The 18,435-nt window shown below is 45.0% G+C and overlaps 2 protein-coding genes across 3 annotated transcripts; one reads left to right on the top strand and one right to left on the bottom strand.

Annotated features, from left to right (window-relative positions):
* Nucleotides 1-99: 99 nt before the first annotated feature.
* TMX2 (thioredoxin related transmembrane protein 2) lies at nucleotides 100-9,985 on the bottom strand. Of its 2 annotated transcripts, XM_044259350.1 has the most exons (8): nucleotides 9,726-9,975; nucleotides 3,020-3,080; nucleotides 2,666-2,779; nucleotides 2,324-2,400; nucleotides 1,979-2,085; nucleotides 1,732-1,797; nucleotides 1,511-1,640; nucleotides 100-956 (listed from the first exon to the last, which is right to left on the bottom strand). In XM_044259350.1, the coding sequence occupies exons 1-8, from the start codon at nucleotides 9,912-9,914 to the stop codon at nucleotides 810-812; spliced, it is 891 nt and encodes a 296-aa protein (XP_044115285.1). In that variant the 5' UTR covers nucleotides 9,915-9,975; the 3' UTR covers nucleotides 100-809. The 2 variants fall into 2 exon arrangements, with proteins under 2 accessions (XP_044115285.1, XP_044115286.1); XM_044259351.1 differs by lacking the exon at nucleotides 100-956 and having other exon boundaries at nucleotides 1,548-1,640; nucleotides 1,743-1,797; nucleotides 9,726-9,985.
* Nucleotides 9,986-10,195: 210 nt separating this feature from the next.
* On the top strand, nucleotides 10,196-17,963 carry MED19 (mediator complex subunit 19). Its single transcript, XM_044259352.1, has 5 exons — nucleotides 10,196-10,567; nucleotides 15,103-15,359; nucleotides 15,525-15,621; nucleotides 16,186-16,280; nucleotides 16,459-17,963. Exons 1-5 carry the CDS (start codon nucleotides 10,300-10,302, stop codon nucleotides 16,525-16,527), a joined length of 786 nt encoding a protein of 261 aa, XP_044115287.1. The 5' UTR covers nucleotides 10,196-10,299; the 3' UTR covers nucleotides 16,528-17,963.
* Nucleotides 17,964-18,435: the final 472 nt, after the last annotated feature.

The raw sequence follows: 18,435 nt of genomic DNA, 5'->3' as shown, positions 1-18,435 counted from the left end.
ACTCAACAGGATGGTCAAGTTGAGGAGGAGAAAGGCGCTTCCTCTGCAAGGGCCAGGCTTTTCTAATAGGCGAGGAACACACAAAGGCACAAACAAAAGGAAATCCCAGTTTCTTTATTATGGAAAACCATCAACTGGGCGTTGGGAGTAGGGATTAAGTGAAACCCCATTCCTGCCCAAGGGCTTTCTCTGGGAGGCCCCACCACACAAAGGAATGTCTCAAACCTATTCCCCTTCCTCCCAAACTCCAAAAAATAGGGGGATTATGCAATATTATCGATGAGTACACTCAGTGGTTAAAGGTTCCTCCTTGGGACCGGTGACAAAATTAGCCTTATACTTTTTAATGAAGGCCACAGACCAAGCCATGAACTGCCTAGAGAAGCAAGGGTCCTTGAGGGAAAAGTCCTAGCGCAGACTCCATACACAGGCATCTTCCGCTGGGTTGAATATAATCTAAGCAGACTGTGTAGGTCCACTAAGAGGAGGGATGAACACACAGCATGTTGGAGACATGTGAGTGATGGACAAGAACTGATAACTGACCCAAGCTTGGAGGGAAAGCATTTCCTCATCCATGGCAGATTTCTCCCTTCTTCCAGTGAAAGTTGGTCACAGCAGTGGAGGCCATCCTGGAGGGTGCCTGTCAATTCCCTGGAAGCCTCTTTAAAATCAGAAGCAGCACCCTGCCCCACTCAGGGATAGCCAAAGGAGAAAACATAAATAAAAGGCCCAGGCCTTACACAAGGCTTGTGGTTACAGGAGGGGCAGAGCCTCAGAGGTGAGGAAGCACTGACAAGGCAGGGATTCTATTTGTCCTTCTTGCTTTCCCCATCTGGTACTTCCATGGGGTTTGAGGCCACAGGCCGCTCCTCAGGGGTATTGTCTCCACCCTTTGATAGCTTCTTGGCCCGTTGATACAGTTCATTCAAGTTGAATTCTCGGATCACGTTCTCCTGCACAAAAGAGGTACATACACACGTCAGGGTTCTGGTGGGACAGACCTTACTAGAAAGTAAGAAGTATTCAGTCAGACACTTAGACAGTCTAGGAAAAAAGGAAGAAAAGGACAGAAATCTATTCTAATATAACTCCTTTTTTGGGTACCTGGAAGAGTCAACCCTGTACAGTTAAGTACCCATTATGCGACCATCCCTGTGCCAAGAATTACAGCTACACTATTTAATATCCTCTACAAAACAACCCTGTGATCCGAGTGTTACTCTCTTCAATTTTCTGCTAAGGAACCTCAGGTCTACAGACTATACTGACAAGGGCTCTTGAGACTGAATCTTAACTAATAACTGTTCCCCTGTACTTGGAGTTCTGGCACATGGTAGAAGCACAATAAATTTGCTGAGTGAATTCATGAATGAAATCCGGTAACTAGTCCACACCCTCAAAACTAATGGGCCAAGCAGGAGAGCCAGGAATCAAACCCAGGTTGGACTCCAAAGCGGACCACTGTTCTATACCCTTCTCCAAACCACTTGCTCACTCTTTCAGATACCTCAGAGAAGGTCCAAGAGACAGCTCGTCCTTTCTTGTCAATCTGTGGCCGCCGCATGACCTCTTTGCCACCTTGGAATAGGATCAGGGTAGGGAGCTGCTTGGTGAGGGGCGACGTGCTCACTTTGTACCTACAGGACCCAGAAAGGGCTCTATAAATGCATCTGTCTACATCACTGCAAGTGATTTACTGCTCGGCCCTCTGTCTAGGCCCTTACGTACCGTGTACTAACATCAGTGTAGCGTCCAACGTCCACCTTCCCAAAATTTAGTCCTGTACAGTTGTACCTAAGAAAAATATTATTATTTACATAAGGAAAGAAGACAGTGGGTCAGGGGAAGTGGAAATACAAATATTTAGGGAGGGGGGAAAACACCTTTGGTTGCAATGTGAGAAATCAGGTCCAAAAACAATGAGAGGGAAAGCACAGCACCTCTGCTTCTGTCATCCCTCCCATGCAGTACTCACTTGAGGGAGAGGTCAGCATAGATAGGAGCGAACGACTGGCAGTCATTAGACCAATTGGCAAAGAATTCCACAATCCAAGTGACCCTCTTGTCCCGCTCTAGCTCTTCCTGCCACACACAGGGAAGAACCAGTGAGGTGAATCACAAAGGCTTCCAGAAAGGTTCAGACTTGAGCATCTAATTCCTCACCCTGGCTTTCCCTCCCCTCTCTCCCTCAGTCCTGAAACAAACCACAGTACCCTTGACTCCCAATCTGAAGCAGTTACTCCTCCTAGTGAGTAAAAAGCACAACTACAAAAACACCCACAAAGGACACAAGAAACAAGGAGAGAGGAAGAGAACTCACATCAATGGTTTTATCACTGAAGTACTTGATGTACTCAGGGCCCATATACAGAGGAGGTTTACACGTCATCAGGAACACTAAACATGGAAAACAGATGTCAGAGGAAACAAATAAGGCCTACAGCAGCAGATTTACTTCCAAACTGACTCAAAGATTTTAGGCCCCAAAGAATATGCGCTGTGGACATATGCAGACCACTGACACATTCCCTTCTTCTTAAAGTTTCTGTAGATTCTTATCACCTGAGCCACATACATAATTAATTAGGTAAAAGATACGGAAGAAGGGTATGGAGAGAACGATCTGGGGTTGGAATTTGGTTCCCACAACCTATCTCCTTACCTATGCAGAGTGTGATGTAAAGCAGGCCCATGCGAATATCCAGACGGAAGAAAAGAATTGCATTGGCCACTTTACTAAACATGAAGATGTTGCCTATATGTTGCTCCACAGTGACTGAAACACAAAGAGGTCACAGGTCAGGCTGGGCAGCATGCTTCTATATCCTTTTTGTCACTCTTCCTTTGGTACTTCGAAATGGGAGGGGAAAGAGGCTAAAAGTCCAAGATCAAATTCAGCTCTGGCATGGAGTGAGGGACTCAGTCACCAGATAATGCCCCTCTCTTAACAAGGATGAAGCAGCTCCAGAGGGCATGTGGCCTGAGCTGGAGAAACTGAGGCGCAGGCTAAACTTACTGGATCTGCGGTTCTTCATCATCACAATGGCACTGAGGAACATCAGGATCTCCACTTCTCTCTGGAACAGAATCAAAGTGACGGGAAGGCCATAAACACAGACGCTTTGGGTGGGGAAGGGAGCCAAATACAGACTAAAAACCAACAGAGACCCAAATTGGCGATGGTACCAGCAAAGAAATAACTGGCGTTGGCGAACATGTAGTGGGAACACCACTAGTCAGGTTCTACCCTGCCACAAACTTGCTGGTGCCCTTCGGCAGATCACTCAACCTCTCAGCTTTGGTTTCCTCAGTGGAAGAGCATCTGGCTCAAAATGTTACTGTGAGGCGCCTGGGTGGCTCAGTGGGTTGGGCTGCTGCCTTCAGCTCAGGTCATGATCTCGGGATCCTGGGATCGAGTCCCGCATCGGGCTCTCTGCTCGGCAGGGAGCCTGCTTCCTCCTCTCTCTCTGCCTGCCTCTCTGCCTACTTGTAATCTCTCTCTGTCAAATAAATAAATAAAATCTTTAAAAAAAAAAAAAATGTTACTGTGAGGAGTAAATGAGATAAAAGGTATGAAAGAAATGCATAAAGCCCAAAACCACATAATATTGTAAGACAGTATTACCAACTCAAAATAAAACAAAATAAATAAAACTTTTCCCATCCAATGTTCATTGTTTAATCCATGCACCTTTAATAGGCTTTGAGAGCTGAAGGGGGCCTCTCAGAACTTTAGAAGGCCCTTCTCAGTACCTTGGGCTTTTAGTGCTTTCTCACTCCCTAGACTCTAAGGCCTGTGAGACAGGCAATAATCACGTCAAAGAAAAAGGTAATTTCAAAGAGTAAAGACTGTAATGCATAACAAGGATCCTGTGAGAGAAAGCATGGGAAGGGAAGGCAACTAGTCTAGATGGTCTGAGGCCTACCAGACCTTTCTGTTTACAGTATAGGAACCCAGATCACTATTTCACACAGACAATCAACCACAATTTACAGCTAGAAGTCAGGGACCTTAGGTCCTGGATTTTTAGCATCAGTTTCCAACAAAAAGTAATCAACTGGCTTTAGCAACAGACATTATAAAGTGGGGGCTAGGGAATACAACAGATCTTACTAAATATTCCAGAGCAGAAAGCAGCACATTTTCACAAATGAAGTTGGGTTGAGAGCTGGCATTTAACAAATGTGGAAAGATGAACTTAAAAGAAAAAAAAAAAAAAAAGGACCTGTGGTCAAGCAGGAGGCCAAAGTAGGAGTGAAAGGAAGAGTGCCTAAAGACAGTGGGTCCATGGCAAAGACTGGCTATGTATACTCCAAACTCAGTTTCTGTTTCCTCCTGCGCATACTGCAGCCGGATTCTCAGTCTACTTGAGCTGAAGGAGCACTGTATGACTAGTATTCCTGCGTGGAATGTGAGCGGAAGCCATGTGCTACGTCTGCGCCAGCCAGTAAGCAGCTGTGTGTCCTCGCATTCCAGCTTCCTGTCCTCATCGGCTGGCTGGCTGATGATGGCAGGACCCTACGGCCATAGGGGGAGGCAAGAGGAGCCTGGGTTCCAGACAAACGGTATGAAGCAGAGTCCCTTTTGGTCGTTCTGCAGGTTTGTTCCTTGTTTTTAAACCTTTTATTATGGAAAATTTCAAACATACATAAAAATAGGCTACTAGAAGGTAGCAGAATGTGCCCCCCCCCAATATGCCACTTTGGATTATTCTGCATAATTTTGAGCCTAAAAGCAATTAAGAAATAGATACAAGAAAAGCTCCTTGCCCTCTATTTGTCTAACAGCAAGACACAATTTTTCTTTTTAGATTTTATTTATTTACTTGAGAGAGAAAGTGTGTGCAAGCTCAAAAGCGCAGGGAGGATACAGAAGGGGAAGGAGAGGAAGAGAATCTCAAGCAGACTGTGCACGGGGCTCAGAGCCCCGCACCAGGCTGGATCTCAAAACCCTGAGCCAAAATCAAGAGTCACAAGATTAACTGACTGAGCCACCCAGGTGCCCCGAAGCAAGACATAAGTTTTTTTGTTTGTTTGTTTTTTAAGATTTTATTTATTTATTTGACAGAGAGAGAGATACCACAGGTAGGCAGAGAGGCAGGTAGAGAGAGGAAGAAGCAGGCTCCCCGCTGAGCAGAGAGCCTGATGCAGGGCTTAATCCCAGGACCCCTGGGATCATGACCTGAGCTGAAGGCAGAGGCTTTAACCCACTGAGCCACCCAGGCGCCCCAAGATATTAAGTTTTTAAAAATATTCCTCCAACCCTTACCAGAAAGGACAAAAGTTAATCAAGGGAGACAAGTTTTGACCCTATCAGCCTGGAGACAGCACCAGAGGAAACTAAAAAAACAAATAAGAGCCTTTATCTACCTTATTTTACCTTCCCGCAGTCTGCTGTTCTTGGAAGCCTAAAACTTCTCTCCTTTGTGCAGTCATTTCTCCAAAAATGTATTGCTCTTTGTTGAGGATATGATATAAGCCAGAGTTCTTTTTTTTTTTTTTTTAAGATTTTATTATCTATTTGATAGACAAAGATCACAAGTAGTCAGAGAGGCAGGCAGAGAGAGAGGAGGAAGCTGGCTCCCCGCTGACCCTGAGACTGTGACCTGAGCCGAAAGCAGAAGCTTTAACCCACTGAGCCACCCAGGTGCCTCATAAGCCAGAGTTCTAATCCACCTCTGAGTTAATTCATTTTCCCTGTGTATCTCCAGTACATACAAGAGATATACATGTTAATATATTTGTTTTTAATCTTTTATTACAGGGGTCTCAGCCAAGACCTCGGAGAGGTGGAGGAAAAATTAATTTTCCTCCCCTACAATACTTTAATCCCTTCTACTCAGATTTAACAGTAACATTTGGCAAAACAGTTCCCTTTCATCTATACTACCCACTTTTTTTGGAGAAACAAAGCAAATTCTAAACTTCAGTGTGTATCTCTTACACATAAGGACTTTCTTTTTTAATAGAAACTTTTTTTTTTTAAGATTTTATTTATTTGACAGAGAGAGAGATCACAGGTAGGCAGAGAGGCAGGCAAACAGAGGGGGAAGCAGGCTACCTGCTGAGCAGAAAGCCCAATGCGGGGCTCCATCCTAGGACCCTGAGATCATGACCTAAGCCCAGGCAGAGGCTTAACCCACTGAGCCACGCAGGTGCCCCCAGGTTGACCTGAGCAAAATCAGGAGTTGGATACTTAACCAACTAAGCCACCCAGGTGCCCCAAGGACTTTTTTTTAAGAAGTCCCCCCCCCCACCCCCCCCCCCCCCCGCCAGGTCTTTTTAAGTTTGTTTGTTTTCGTAATCTCTACTTCCAATGAGAGGCTCAAACTCACAACCCCAAGATAAAGAACTACATGGTTTTCCAACTGAGCCAACCAGAGTCAGGTACCCTGAAACTTTTTTTTTTTTAACAAACCAAAATACCATTTCACACTTAACACAATTAATAATTCCTTACTGTCATTTAATACTTGGTCCTTATTCAAATGATACCCATAATTTCAAATTGTCTTTGTGCAGTTTGTGCAAATCAGGAACAAGCAAGCCAGATCTATGCAATGCATTTGGCTTATGTGTTTCTTTGATCTTCCTTTATCTCTAAAGAACACCTATTCTTGGTGCGCCTGGGTGGCTCAGTGGGTTAAAGCCTCTGCCTTCAGCTCAGGTCATGATCTCAGGGTCTTGAGATCAAGCCCCACATCAGGCTCTCTGCTCAGCAGGGAGCCTGCTTCCCCCACCCTCTCTCTACCTACTTGTGATCTCTGTCTGTCCATTAAATAAATAAAATCTTAAAAAAAAAAAAATCTACTCTTGGGGCGCCTGGGTGGCTCAGTCGTTAAGCATCTGCCTTCGGCTCAGGTCATGGTCCCAAGGTCCTAGGATCGAGCTCTCTTGCTCAGCAGGGAGCCTACTTCTCCCTCTGTTTGTGCTCTCTGTCAAATAAATAAATAATTTTTTTTTTTTCTTAAAGAGAGAGAGAATATCTATTCTTCATTTTTACAAAATCCAATCTACTTATCTGTTGAAGACATTGCGTCATTTGTACTCCTAACTTTCCCACTTTCTGGATTTGGCTGCTTGCTAACTTAAGGTATGTGTTCTTCTGATGATGGTTTTCAATCACCCATATTTCTTGTAAAGTGGCAATGAAACCTAGAGGCTTGAATACAATGCAATCCAAATCCTTTGCCAGAAATACATCATGGGTGGTGCTAAGACACTCCCTATTGCCTCCCTTCCGAGGATCCCGATCCTTTCATCTGACGGTTTTAGAATCCACAGATGATCATTCCCTAGGTTTATCATTTCATTAGGGGTTGACATATGCTTTTGTTTTTATTTGGTTGGTTGGGTGTTTGGGTTTTTTTGTTTGTTTGCTTGTTTTTGTTTTTAGTAAGCACTATGCCCAATGATGTGGGGCTTGAACACATGACCCTGAGATCAAGGGTTGTATGCTCCACTGATGAGCTAGTCAAATACCTCTGCTAAATAATTTTTAAAATGTTATCAATCCTTGACACTCCTGGGTGGTTAAGTCGGTTAAGTGTCTGCCTATGGTTCAGGTCATGATCCCAGAGTGCTGGGATCAAGTCCCACATCAGGCTCCTTACTTACTGGGGAGCCTGCTTCTCCCTTCTGCCTGCTGCTGCCCATGCTTGTGTTCTCTAATAAATAAAGTCTTAAAAAAATAAATTTTGGGGCGCCTGGGTGGCTCAGTGGGTTAAGCCTCTGCCTTCGGCTCGGGTCATGATTCCAGGGTCCTGGGATCTAGCCCCGCATCAGGCTCTGCTCAGCAGGGAGCCTGCTTCCTCCTCTCTCTCTGCCTGCCTCTCTGCCTACTTGTAATCTCTGTCTGTCAAATAAATAAATAAAATATTTTAAATAAATAAATAAATAAATAAATTTTATCAATCCTTCCATGTTTATTAGCTCAAATTTATCTAAAGAAATCAATTATTTGGGGACGCCTGGGTGGCTCGGTCATTAAGCATCTGCCTTCGGCTCTGGTCATGGTCCCAGGATCCTGGGATCTGGTCCTGCACTGGGCTCCTTGCTTGGCAGGAAGCCTACTTCTCCCTCTCCCACTCCCACTGCTTGTGTTCCCTCTCTTGCTGTCTCTCTCTCTCTCTCTCTGTGTCAAATAAATAAATATATAAAATTAAATTTAAAAAAGAAAGAAATCAATCATTTGTCTATTATATCAGATTTTTCTCACACTAGTCTAATGCTATGTTACAATGTCTGTCATTCACCTCACTTTATCATCTGATATCATCATTAGAAGGATGAGTATAGTACAGTAAGATATTTTTTTTTTTTTAAGATTTTATTTATTTATTTGACAGAGAGAAATCACAAGTAGACTGAGAGGCAGGCAGACAGAGAGAGAGGGAAGCAGGCTCCCTGCTGAGCAGAGAGCCCGATGCGGGACTCGATCCCAGGACCCTGAGATCATGACCTGAGCCGAAGGCAGCGGCTTAACCCACTGAGCCACCCAGGCGCCCTACAGTAAGATATTTTAAGGGAGGTAGACAGAGAGACCACAATGACATAATTTTCATTATGTTACTTTGTTATAATTGTTCTAATTTACTATCAGTTTTGCTGTTAATCTCTTACTGCATCGAAATTATAGATTGATTTATCATATATATATATATGACAAAACATTATATATATAAGGAAGGTTTGGTACTATCCAGGGTTTCAGGTAACCACTGGGGGTCTTGCAATGAATACCCACCACCCTAGCTGCCCCACATAAGGGGGGACCACTATAAAAATAGGAACTTCTGAAGTCGCATGACTACAATCGAACTTATCAGTAACACTGGGAAAGGGCAGAGAAGTATGAAAGCATTAACAAGAGATGGAGAATAAAAATAAGGGAGTGGGTCCCAGTAAAGGTCAAGATTCACTTTGGGGGCAGGGAAAAAGACAAAAACTCAGGTTGAACCCCCCCCCCCCAGAACACCGCTGCAGCTGTAGAGCAGAGAGCACAGAGCTTCAACTCATTTTTCTCTGCTCTTACTTAAGTACAGCAAGCGTCTCAAGAGAGATTTCCTTACAATTTTTTTTCTTTTTCTTTTTTTTTTTTTTTTACAATTTCTTTCCAACAAGTCTAACACTTGTGTTCATTTCTGCATCCTCAGGATGCAGCAGAGTGCCCAGCAGATAGCGCATGCTCTCTGGAAATGTTCACTGAAGGGACACGGCTGATGGAGTGTGCAGGTACTATGGCCAAAGAGTTGTTTCAGGTCGCATTCACTCACTAGTTGACTCATGAGTGACTAGTTTGGCAACTCGCCTAACCTAACTCATCTAACCACGCCGAGATCAACGTCCCATTAATAAAACAGGAGTACTACTACCCTCCTTTATCTCGCTGGCTCAGGAGGCTTTACATGATGGGTAGCCCTGTAACACTACATACGTGTTGAGATTGGGTACACCTGTTGACCAGCGTGGATGGTGAGATGGAAAGAACCGTGATCTCAGGAATTCTAAGAGCCAGGCTGTTGTGCAAGTTCACCGGCGGTTTTCCCATCTTAATTAAGCATGAAAGGGTTTAGGCTCGATGACGGTCCAGGCCCTACATTCTAACTATCTGGAAGTCCGCTACAGGCTCGGAACCTCAGGTATCCTTAAAAAGGTGAACCTCGGGGCTCCGCATGCAACCTCGAGGAACAGGGACAGTGAAGGTCGCGGGGTCCGCTCACCCAGTCAAAGTCACACGGGTTGCCGTCTTCGCGTTGCGTGGGGAGACTGCTGCAGAGAGGAGGTAGCTTCCTCACGAGTAGGAATGCAACAGAAAGCAGGGCTGACAGAAGATAGTAAGGTCGGGCCAGCCATCGTGAAAGTCGTGGCACCGAATACACCAGAGCAATTAAAGGTGCCAGGACCGCCATCTTCCCGGCCTTTGCGGTGCCCGCCCAGCTTCGGTGTCTGTAGGTCTGGTCCCGCCTCTCCCACCATTGAGACTTCCATTGGGTCTAGTCTCGGATGCTCCGCCTCTGCGCCCGGAACTAGATCTCTGATTGGACACTGCGGAACTTAGGGGGATTTGACACCTTATTGGTCGACCTAACTGTCGCTTTCTCTAGTTAAGTCATTTTATTGGCTACGCGACCGTGGCGCTCGGAGACTACAGAGAAAACTTTAGTAAGTTTAGAAATCACTTCCTGAACGTTCTCATAAAGCGACGGAAGTAGTTGCCAGAAAAAGGTAGGCTGGGTACCCAATGATAAGCGGCTCCTAGAGGAAGAGGGCGGAACATCGTGAAAGGATTGTCCAATGAAAACGACCGACGCCAGACACCGGGACCGCGCCGGGGTGGAGAAGACCATGGAGAATTTCTCGGCACTGTTCGGAGCTCAGGCTGACCCACCACCACCCCCAACCGCACTCGGCTTCGGACCAGGAAAACCTCCACCTCCTCCTCCCCCTCCTCCGGGCGGAGGCCCCGGCACGGCCCCGCCGCCCACCGCGACCGCGGCCCCTCCCGGCGCTGACAAGTCGGCGGCTGGTTGTGGTCCCTTCTACCTTATGCGGGAACTTCCAGGTGAGTACCAGGCCTGGCCGAAGACAGCCAATCAGATCAGAGCGAGGAGGTGGTGGGCGTGGCTCTCAGCCCGCGGGGGTAGGTGTGAGGGAGCCTAGGCAACGCGTGTCTGGACCTTGGAGCTCCAACTCTGAGCGGCTCTGAGGATTCACCGCCAGAGGGACGGCATGAATTTTTGGCCTGGATTGGGAAGGGGAGAGAATGCATTTCCATAACCATGTTTCGCACCGTATTTGGCTCTGTCCCTCATGCTGGTTTATTTTCCTAAAAATTTTCCAGAGCTTGAGTTTGGAATTAGGGAGGCCTGATTTAACATCCTTGCAGATCTTAAGGTTTTTCAGATCTGCCACAAACATGCTCTTGGTTTGAGACACGTTGCCCTCCTTCTAAGAGCCTCTGTGTTTCTTCAGCTGTCGGAAGGAGGGGCTAGAATCGAACTCAACAATTGTTCTGTTGAGTACCTTCTGGGTCCCAAGCACTGTGTTCTAAATGCTTAAGATACAGCTGTGGGTAGGGCTGACAAGATCTTTGCCTGTTTTGGAGTTTACATGTCGGAGGAGGCGGCACAGAGCACACCAGATAACATCAGATAGTGGTTAGTGCTACAAGGAGAAAATGTGATAAAGAATTGAGGCAGAACTGCTTCAGCTAGAGTGATCAAAGAAGCCATCTCTGAGTAGATAATATTGGAGCGTCAGTGTAAAGAGCCAGTCCTATGTGAGTGGGAGAGATAAGATGCAAGAAATGAGGTCAGAAGCCGTGGTGTGAGGGAGAAGCTTGGAATATCTGAGGGTCAGAAGACCATTCGGATTCCAGTGAAGTTTCAAGGGAAAGAGTGATAGGAGATGAAGGGGGGAGGAGTAGGCAGAGGCCTTTGTAAAGCGTTTAGATTTTAAGTTTAGGAGCCATTTTATTATTTATTATTTATTTTTAGTAATCTCTGACGGAAAGTGGGGCTTAAACGCACCATCAGAGATCAAGAGTTGCATGCTGTGCTGCCTGGGCAGCAAGGCACCCCTCATGGGGAGCCATTTTAACACAGGAAAGTGACATGATCTGATTCACTTATTTGTAATTATCCAAACAGCTACATTAAGAATGGAAGGTGGGCAAATCAATCAGAAGTTACTGCTTTAGTCCAGGAAAAAGATGGTGGTTTGGACTAGGCAGTAGCAGTGGAGGAGAGAAGCAAACTGATGCAGGATAAATGTTAGGGACAGAGCTTATAGGAGGGAAGGACTGAATAAAGAAGTAGAAAGGAACTGAAGACACTTGTAAATTCTTGGATTGAATAGTTGGGTGGATGGTAGTACTGAGACCAAGAAGGAACAAGTTTGAGGAGGTGGAAATCAAGAGTCATTGGGGGGGGCGCCTGGGTGGCTCAGTGGGTTGGGCCGCTGCCTTCGGCTGGGGTCATAATCTCAGAGTCCTGGGATCCAGTCCCGCATCGGGCTCTCTGCTCGGCGGGGAGCCTGCTTCCTCCTCTCCCTCTGCCTGCCTCTCTGCCTGCTTCTGATCTCTGTCTGTCAAATAAATAAAATCTTTTTTAAAATAAATAAATAAATAATAAATAAAAAATAAAAGAGTCATTTTGGACATGTTAAATCTCTGGGTTGGGTTTTAATTCCTCCCAAGTCCTACTGCTACATCAGGAATTGAGGGAAATAATAATGCACACTGATACAGTGCTTTGAAGTTCACAGTACTTATAGTTGAAAAAAACTGAAGTTATGGTTGATGTCTACTAGCAGTTTCTCTTTCTGTTCTGATTGTACCTATTTATGTCAAGCAGTTGACAGATACCGAGTATGTCTTGGGCAAATGCTGGTCTTATGTAGGAAGGACGGTGTGTGGTGAGAAGGGGAGAGAACTATTAAGTCTAGTCCTTGCTTTTAAGGGGCTTATTTGACTTAGGGATATAAAGTATGTGGTTTAAGGGCAGTGACTGTATTTCTTGTTAAGGCTAATCTCATTTCTTCATGGTCATGCCTCATATACAACTGTTAAGAACTACATAATGGAGACCCCTGGCTGGCTCAGTATGTGGAACATGCGACTCTCGATTGTGGGGTTGTGAGTTCCAGCCCTGCACTGGGGGTAAATGTTTATACTGCTTTTTTGTTTTTGTTTTTGTTTTTAAGATTTTATTTATTTGACAGACAGAGATCACAAGTAGGCAGAGAGGCAGGCAGAGAGAGAGGAGGAAGCAGGCTCCCTGTTGAGCAGAGAGCCCGACGTGGGGCTCGATCCCAGGATCCTGGGATCATGACCTGAGCTGAAGGCAGAGGCTTTAACCCACTGAGTCACCCAGGCGCCCCTAAATGTTTATACTCTTAAAAAAAAAAAAAAAGTGTCTACATACTGTTGTTTTTTTTTCAAAATGTGTTCCTTGTTATCCAAGATGACAGAAAAAGTTGTCACTTGAGCCAGACCTTTAAAATTTCAAATTGAAGAAAATTTGGAAGAACTGTCTTATAATTACATCAGCTTTCCTAAAACAAACTTCCTAAAAGGAAATGAGATGAGAAGTATTTTCTCAGGAGATAATGGAGACTCATTTGGATGGACTAGAAACGTGACATAGGGGAGTAATGGTAGATCAGCCCCCAAAGCTAAGTTACAGTAAGATGTGTTTTACTTTGAGTGCCAAAGGAATTTGAGCATTTTCCTGAGGATAATGGGAAACGACTGAGATTTTTGAACCGAGGAGTATTGTTTCTAAAGATATCTGCAGAATATGGGTGCCATGTACTGAAATAGAGAAGCCATGAGTGAGGTGGGGAAGATTTGGAGGTTAAAAAAAAATGAATCTGCAAGGAATTGACTAAGAGGAAGTTGGAAATGTGAGACTGGTTCTTAGGAGGGGAGTTCTTAGGAGGCTGGGGAGAGAGGTTTATAAATTATTTTCATGGAATTGATAGTCAAAACAGGAAGTTGGAGGGACTCTTAAAGTGTTTAAGAAAAGCAGGAGTGGGGCACCTGGGTGGCTCAGTGGGTTAAAGCCTCTGCCTTCAGCTCTGGTCATGATCCCAGGGTTCTGGGATCAAGCCCCGCGTCAGGCTCTCTGCTCAGCAGGGAGCCTCCTGCTTCCTCCTCTCTCTGCCTGCCTCTCTGCCTACTTGTGATCTCTCTCTCTCTCTCTCTCTCTCTCTCTCTCTGTGAAATAAATAAATAAATAAATAAATAAAATAAAATCTTTAAAAAAAAAAAAAAAGAAAGAAAAGCAGGAGTGCCTTCTCACCTGAGCCTTGAGGATGACTCCCTACAAGAGGATAGCTGACAGAGGGGGGAAAAAGGCAGGATGCTAGAATGACAGGAGGCAGTTCCTAGTTATGAGGAGCAGTACTATGGCACCGAGTGTTCTGCTGCTACAGTCGACCATGCTTCAGAAATGTTTGACACAAGAAAGAAAAAAGGGAAGGGTAGGGTAAGGCTTTGGGGTACGGAGAGAAGGAGAGAAAACACCTTGCTCACTTAACTGAGCACCAACGGTGTGCACTGTGCTGGGCAGCGGAGATACATGTATGAAGAAGAAAGACATTGTCTCGGCCCCCAGGGGACTCACATCAGAACCTGGGTTTTTCCAGGTGAATGATTATGAATAAGCACTTTCTCGTCATCATTTGCATTCTTCGAGTTCATCATAACTGTAGCTGAAAGTGTAGGCTAGCTAGCTCCATCCTTGGCCACTAGATCCTTATTATTAACAAGCTTCTATTTGAAAAAAACCCATGTGGTATTTATACTGATAGTGCCTGGCATCTATACAGTACTTTATACTTGTGTTTTCATTTGAACCTTGAAAGAAAACTCTGTGCTTAAGATAGCTGTTACCCCATGCAGAGATAAGAGGAAACTGAGGCATAGAGCACCACTAGGATTAGACTTCCAGTTGCCCAGATGCTGATGGGACATATCTTTCTTTGAGGCAGAACATTATACTTGGGCTTATGAGTAATAGAGATGATGGTAACAAGTTAGTCAGCAGTACCTAAAAAAATCCCATTTCCTATGTAAAGGTAGTAAGTGTTTCTTGCTAGTTTAAAAGAAAAAGTCCTTGACCAGACACTCAAGCCATTGGGTCGTATTTGGCTCTTACATTTCTGGTAGTTGAGCTTTGAGGTAATACCCTGCTGTGTCAGAGAGTATAATTAACCATTAGTATATTATATGAAAAGCACTCAGAACAGTGTTCAGCACAGAGTTAGCATCATGTAAATGATTATTGTAGTGAGTCTAAGTTGGGGAGAATGTCTGTTTCTTTGGGATGGTTTCCATCTCTGCCCTCTTTGGATGTTTGTGGATTTTTCTCCTTGTTGCAACTTACCATGCTATATGTATTTTTAGTGTTCATTATATGTTGTTATTTATAGTTTTGCTGTTTCTTTAAAAAAATAAATTTAAGTCTTTGTAATTCTCACTTAAAAGATTATTTAGTCTAAAATATAGTCCTTCACTTTCCCTGTGGGTGACTTAAAAATTCTCTCCTGTTGGGACTAATATTTTTTTGTTCTTCTTCTCCCTGTGTCCTCTAGGTAGCACCGAGCTGACAGGCAGCACCAATCTGATCACACACTACAACCTGGAACATTCCTATAATAAATTCTGTGGGAAGAAGGTGAAGGAGAAGCTAAGTAACTTCCTGCCTGACCTGCCAGGGATGATTGATCTGCCTGGTTCCCATGATAACAGCAGCCTCCGCTCCCTCATCGAGAAACCCCCTATTCTTGGTGGTTCTTTTAATCCTATCACAGGGACCATGCTGGCTGGCTTCCGCCTCCACACTGGCCCGGTGAGTCCCCTCTCCGGGAGGAAGAAGGCAAATGGGGAAGCCTGAAAGGTGTGGAGGTGGTTTTTTTTGGTCCAAGTCTGTTCCTTTATAATGTACTGAGCAGAACAGATGGGAGCAGGGCATTGCCTCCCTCCACTCACCTGGACCTTCCTTTGGTTCCTTCAGTTACCAGAGCAGTGTCGTCTGATGCATATTCAGCCTCCCAAGAAGAAGAATAAGCACAAGCACAAACAGAGCCGGACCCAGGATCCTGTCCCACCAGGTAAGAAGCACTGCTGGTCAAAGCCAGAAACCCTGGATCTGGTTGGACCTTCCCCAGTTAAAAAACCCAGTTTTGTGGGTCAGTTTTGTGTTAAAACCCAGTTAGAGGGACGCCTGGGTGGCTCAGTTGGTTAAGCAGCTGCCTTTGGCTCGGGTCATGATCCCAGCGTCCTGGGATCTAGTCCCACATGGGGCTTCTTGCTTGGCGGGGAGCCTGCTTCTCCTTATATCTCTGCCTGCCATTCTGCCTGCCTGTGCTCGCTCTCTCTCCCTCTCTCTCTCTGACAAATAAAGAAAATCTTTAGAGAAAAAAAAAAAAAAACCCAGTTAGGTTCCTTACAGAGCCCTGGACTCCCAAATTCTCCTTAAACTGGTATAAAAGTAATTAATGTTTCCTGCAGGTAGGTCTCCTGGGCAAGGAGAAAGTTGGAATGGTGCTTTAGCAGGGACTCCCGATCCTTTCTGGCCTTTAGAAGAGAAGTTGCCCTTGATTAGGTTTTCCTATGGTCTTGATTTCCAAGTAGTAGGGAATTTTGAGCTCTACGATAACGAATTTCTCCTACAGAAACACCATCTGATTCTGATCATAAGAAGAAGAAAAAGAAAAAAGAGGAGGATCCTGAACGGAAGAGGAAGAAGAAAGAGAAGAAGAAAAAGAAGGTAGGGTAGGGACCTGCTCCTGCAGCCCGAGTCTCCCTGTTGGCGTTGGTCCTTTGCCTCAGGTGGGACCCAAGACTGAAAATCCAGGGCATGTTGCAGTTTTTTCCTGTACAGCACTGATCAAGGCCAAGGCCACTTCCTAGTTGTTCTCTTACCCCTCTTTCCTTGTCTTCCCCAGAACCGACACAGTCCAGACCATCCAGGCGTGGGCAGCTCTCAGGCCAGCAGCAGCAGCAGCCTCCGCTAATAGGACTCTACTGGGATGGGTGTTCCTGCTGGACTGAACCTGCTGACAAAAGCTGCCCTCCAGCTCGGACACTGCCACGGAAGCATCCCCTGCAACAGGGACAGATGCCAGCTCTGACTGTGCTGGGCTAAGATTAATGCATTATGTGAGAGAAGGGCCATGCTTTTGTAAGGCTCAGCCCAGTTGGCTTTCTCACGGACATCTCTTCCACTCCCAGGAAGCCTTCCTTTCATCTCTTTTGTGCAATTGGTCTGATTTAGGACATTGATCTGTTAGGGTTTTTCTTTAAAAAAATTTTTTTGCATTTATCAAACTGGCTGAACTGTGGCTGCCTGCTAAAAGAGGTAAGTGCCTTTCCATGTGAGAGTCAGGTTTAAGCCAGGGCACTCAGAGATCTGAGGAGAATTTGGGTCCTGTCATTACATTAATTAGTTGGCAGGGAGACCACCAAAATGAGAGTGGAGAACATGGTACGCAAGTGAGGCAGAGCTTGCTAATACCTGTCCACAGCACTCTGCCCATCATGGGGAGAACCAAGCACCTGGATGAGGCCCCACCAGAAGAGCTGATCCAGTTAAGGCTTATCGGTCTTCTAGATCAGTTTTGTGTTAAAATAGAATAGCCAACTGAAAAAGCACCCACAATCACCAGTGTATTTCAGCAAGGTCGATTCCTGGTGAAGCCTGTGATTTTTATTTTTATTTATTTTTTCTTAAATCTCCAGCAAGCAAAGGTAAATGCTTTTTTCTTATTAGACTCTCTGACCTGCCTCATTCTTTAGTTAAAATACTGAAACTTAGGCTGATACAAAAAATTTCTAAGCTTCTAAGATAGCCACAAAAAGACAGCCTAAACTAGCAGAATGTGAGATTCCTTCAGTCTTGACAGCAGGCCAGGTAACTGGAAATGTCCATGAGAAAACCCAAGCTATTGTAATCTGACTTTAAATAAATTTGACAGAACAGGTGAAATCTGTTGTTATGAGCCAAGGTTGTTACTCCATCAGTAGGTGGAAAACCATTCATTCAGCTACAGGTTTAATCTAAGATTTCAGAGCAAGACTGTATATGCTTATGTCATGGACAGTGAAAATAATGGGTTCTGGCCAGTTTCCAGAGATTTTGTGTCTGAGGCAGCCTATTTAAAATTAGGGCATAGCCTTTGCTTTGGACAAGCAGAAGAAACACCATGAGCGATCATATTAAAGTGCCAGCCATATCCAGGCAATCTGCCTGTAATGGGCTTTCATCCCTCCATCATCCACGGTCTCCCTTCTGGCTACATCCAAAGAGCTTTAAGTCCCAGAGACAAAATTCTGTATTCAAGAACTGTAGCAGTCAAGAGTTCTCTAAGCCTTGAAAAGACAAAGAGCTTAGGCAGTCACAAAAGGTGTCTTCTAGGAATTTTTGCATTAAATCACCAAAATAAAAACGGGACCTGCTGTTTTAAGTGGTTACTTCCACTACTGTCCTGCCTAAAGGTGGGCCAGGACTAAAGAAGCTTCTGAGGTTTTCTTTGGGACTTTCCACCAGAGATCATTCACCTTGCCTTAACCAGACAAAATAACACAAGTCAGGGGGAGCTGGTTAGATCAGGATTTCTTTTTATTCCTTGTTGGTTTAAAATGGCTAATCAGAATAAAAAATAAAAGGGCCTCTGTCTAGAGGCTGGGGTCTCCCCTATTTAGAGGTTAGAACCCAGGTACCCCCACTACCCAGCACCATACTGAGGTGGGCTGAGGGTAACCCCCAAGGGACAATCGGAGGGGCCTAGGCCTGCCACTCCTTCTCTCTATCCCGTTTTTTGGCATGTGATGAAAAATATTGCTTTTTGGATTCATCTCTCCCGGCCTTGGATTTAAAAATAATGTTAACCATGTGAGTTGGGGGAAGCTCTGAGGGGACTAAA

This window comes from Neovison vison, chromosome 7 (assembly GCF_020171115.1).
Source record: "Neovison vison isolate M4711 chromosome 7, ASM_NN_V1, whole genome shotgun sequence".
Lineage (NCBI taxonomy): Eukaryota > Metazoa > Chordata > Mammalia > Carnivora > Mustelidae > Neogale > Neogale vison.
This window is presented reverse-complemented; position numbering and strand designations above follow the sequence as displayed.

Bases quoted from the DNA above. Each gene is read 5' to 3' on its own strand.
- MED19 (XM_044259352.1), top strand. From the start codon at position 10,300: ATGAAAACGACCGACGCCAGACACCGGGACCGCGCCGGGGTGGAGAAG. The intron at 10,568-15,102 runs GTGAGTACCAGG...TGTGTCCTCTAG, and splicing joins CCTTATGCGGGAACTTCCAG to GTAGCACCGAGCTGACAGGC. The intron at 16,281-16,458 runs GTAGGGTAGGGA...TGTCTTCCCCAG, and splicing joins AAGAGAAGAAGAAAAAGAAG to AACCGACACAGTCCAGACCA.
- TMX2 (XM_044259350.1), bottom strand. From the start codon at position 9,914: ATGGCGGTCCTGGCACCTTTAATTGCTCTGGTGTATTCGGTGCCACGA. The intron at 2,401-2,665 runs GTAAGGAGATAG...TTCCATGTTTAG, and splicing joins TTACATCACACTCTGCATAG to TGTTCCTGATGACGTGTAAA. The intron at 2,086-2,323 runs GTGAGTTCTCTT...TGTGTGTGGCAG, and splicing joins TCAGTGATAAAACCATTGAT to GAAGAGCTAGAGCGGGACAA.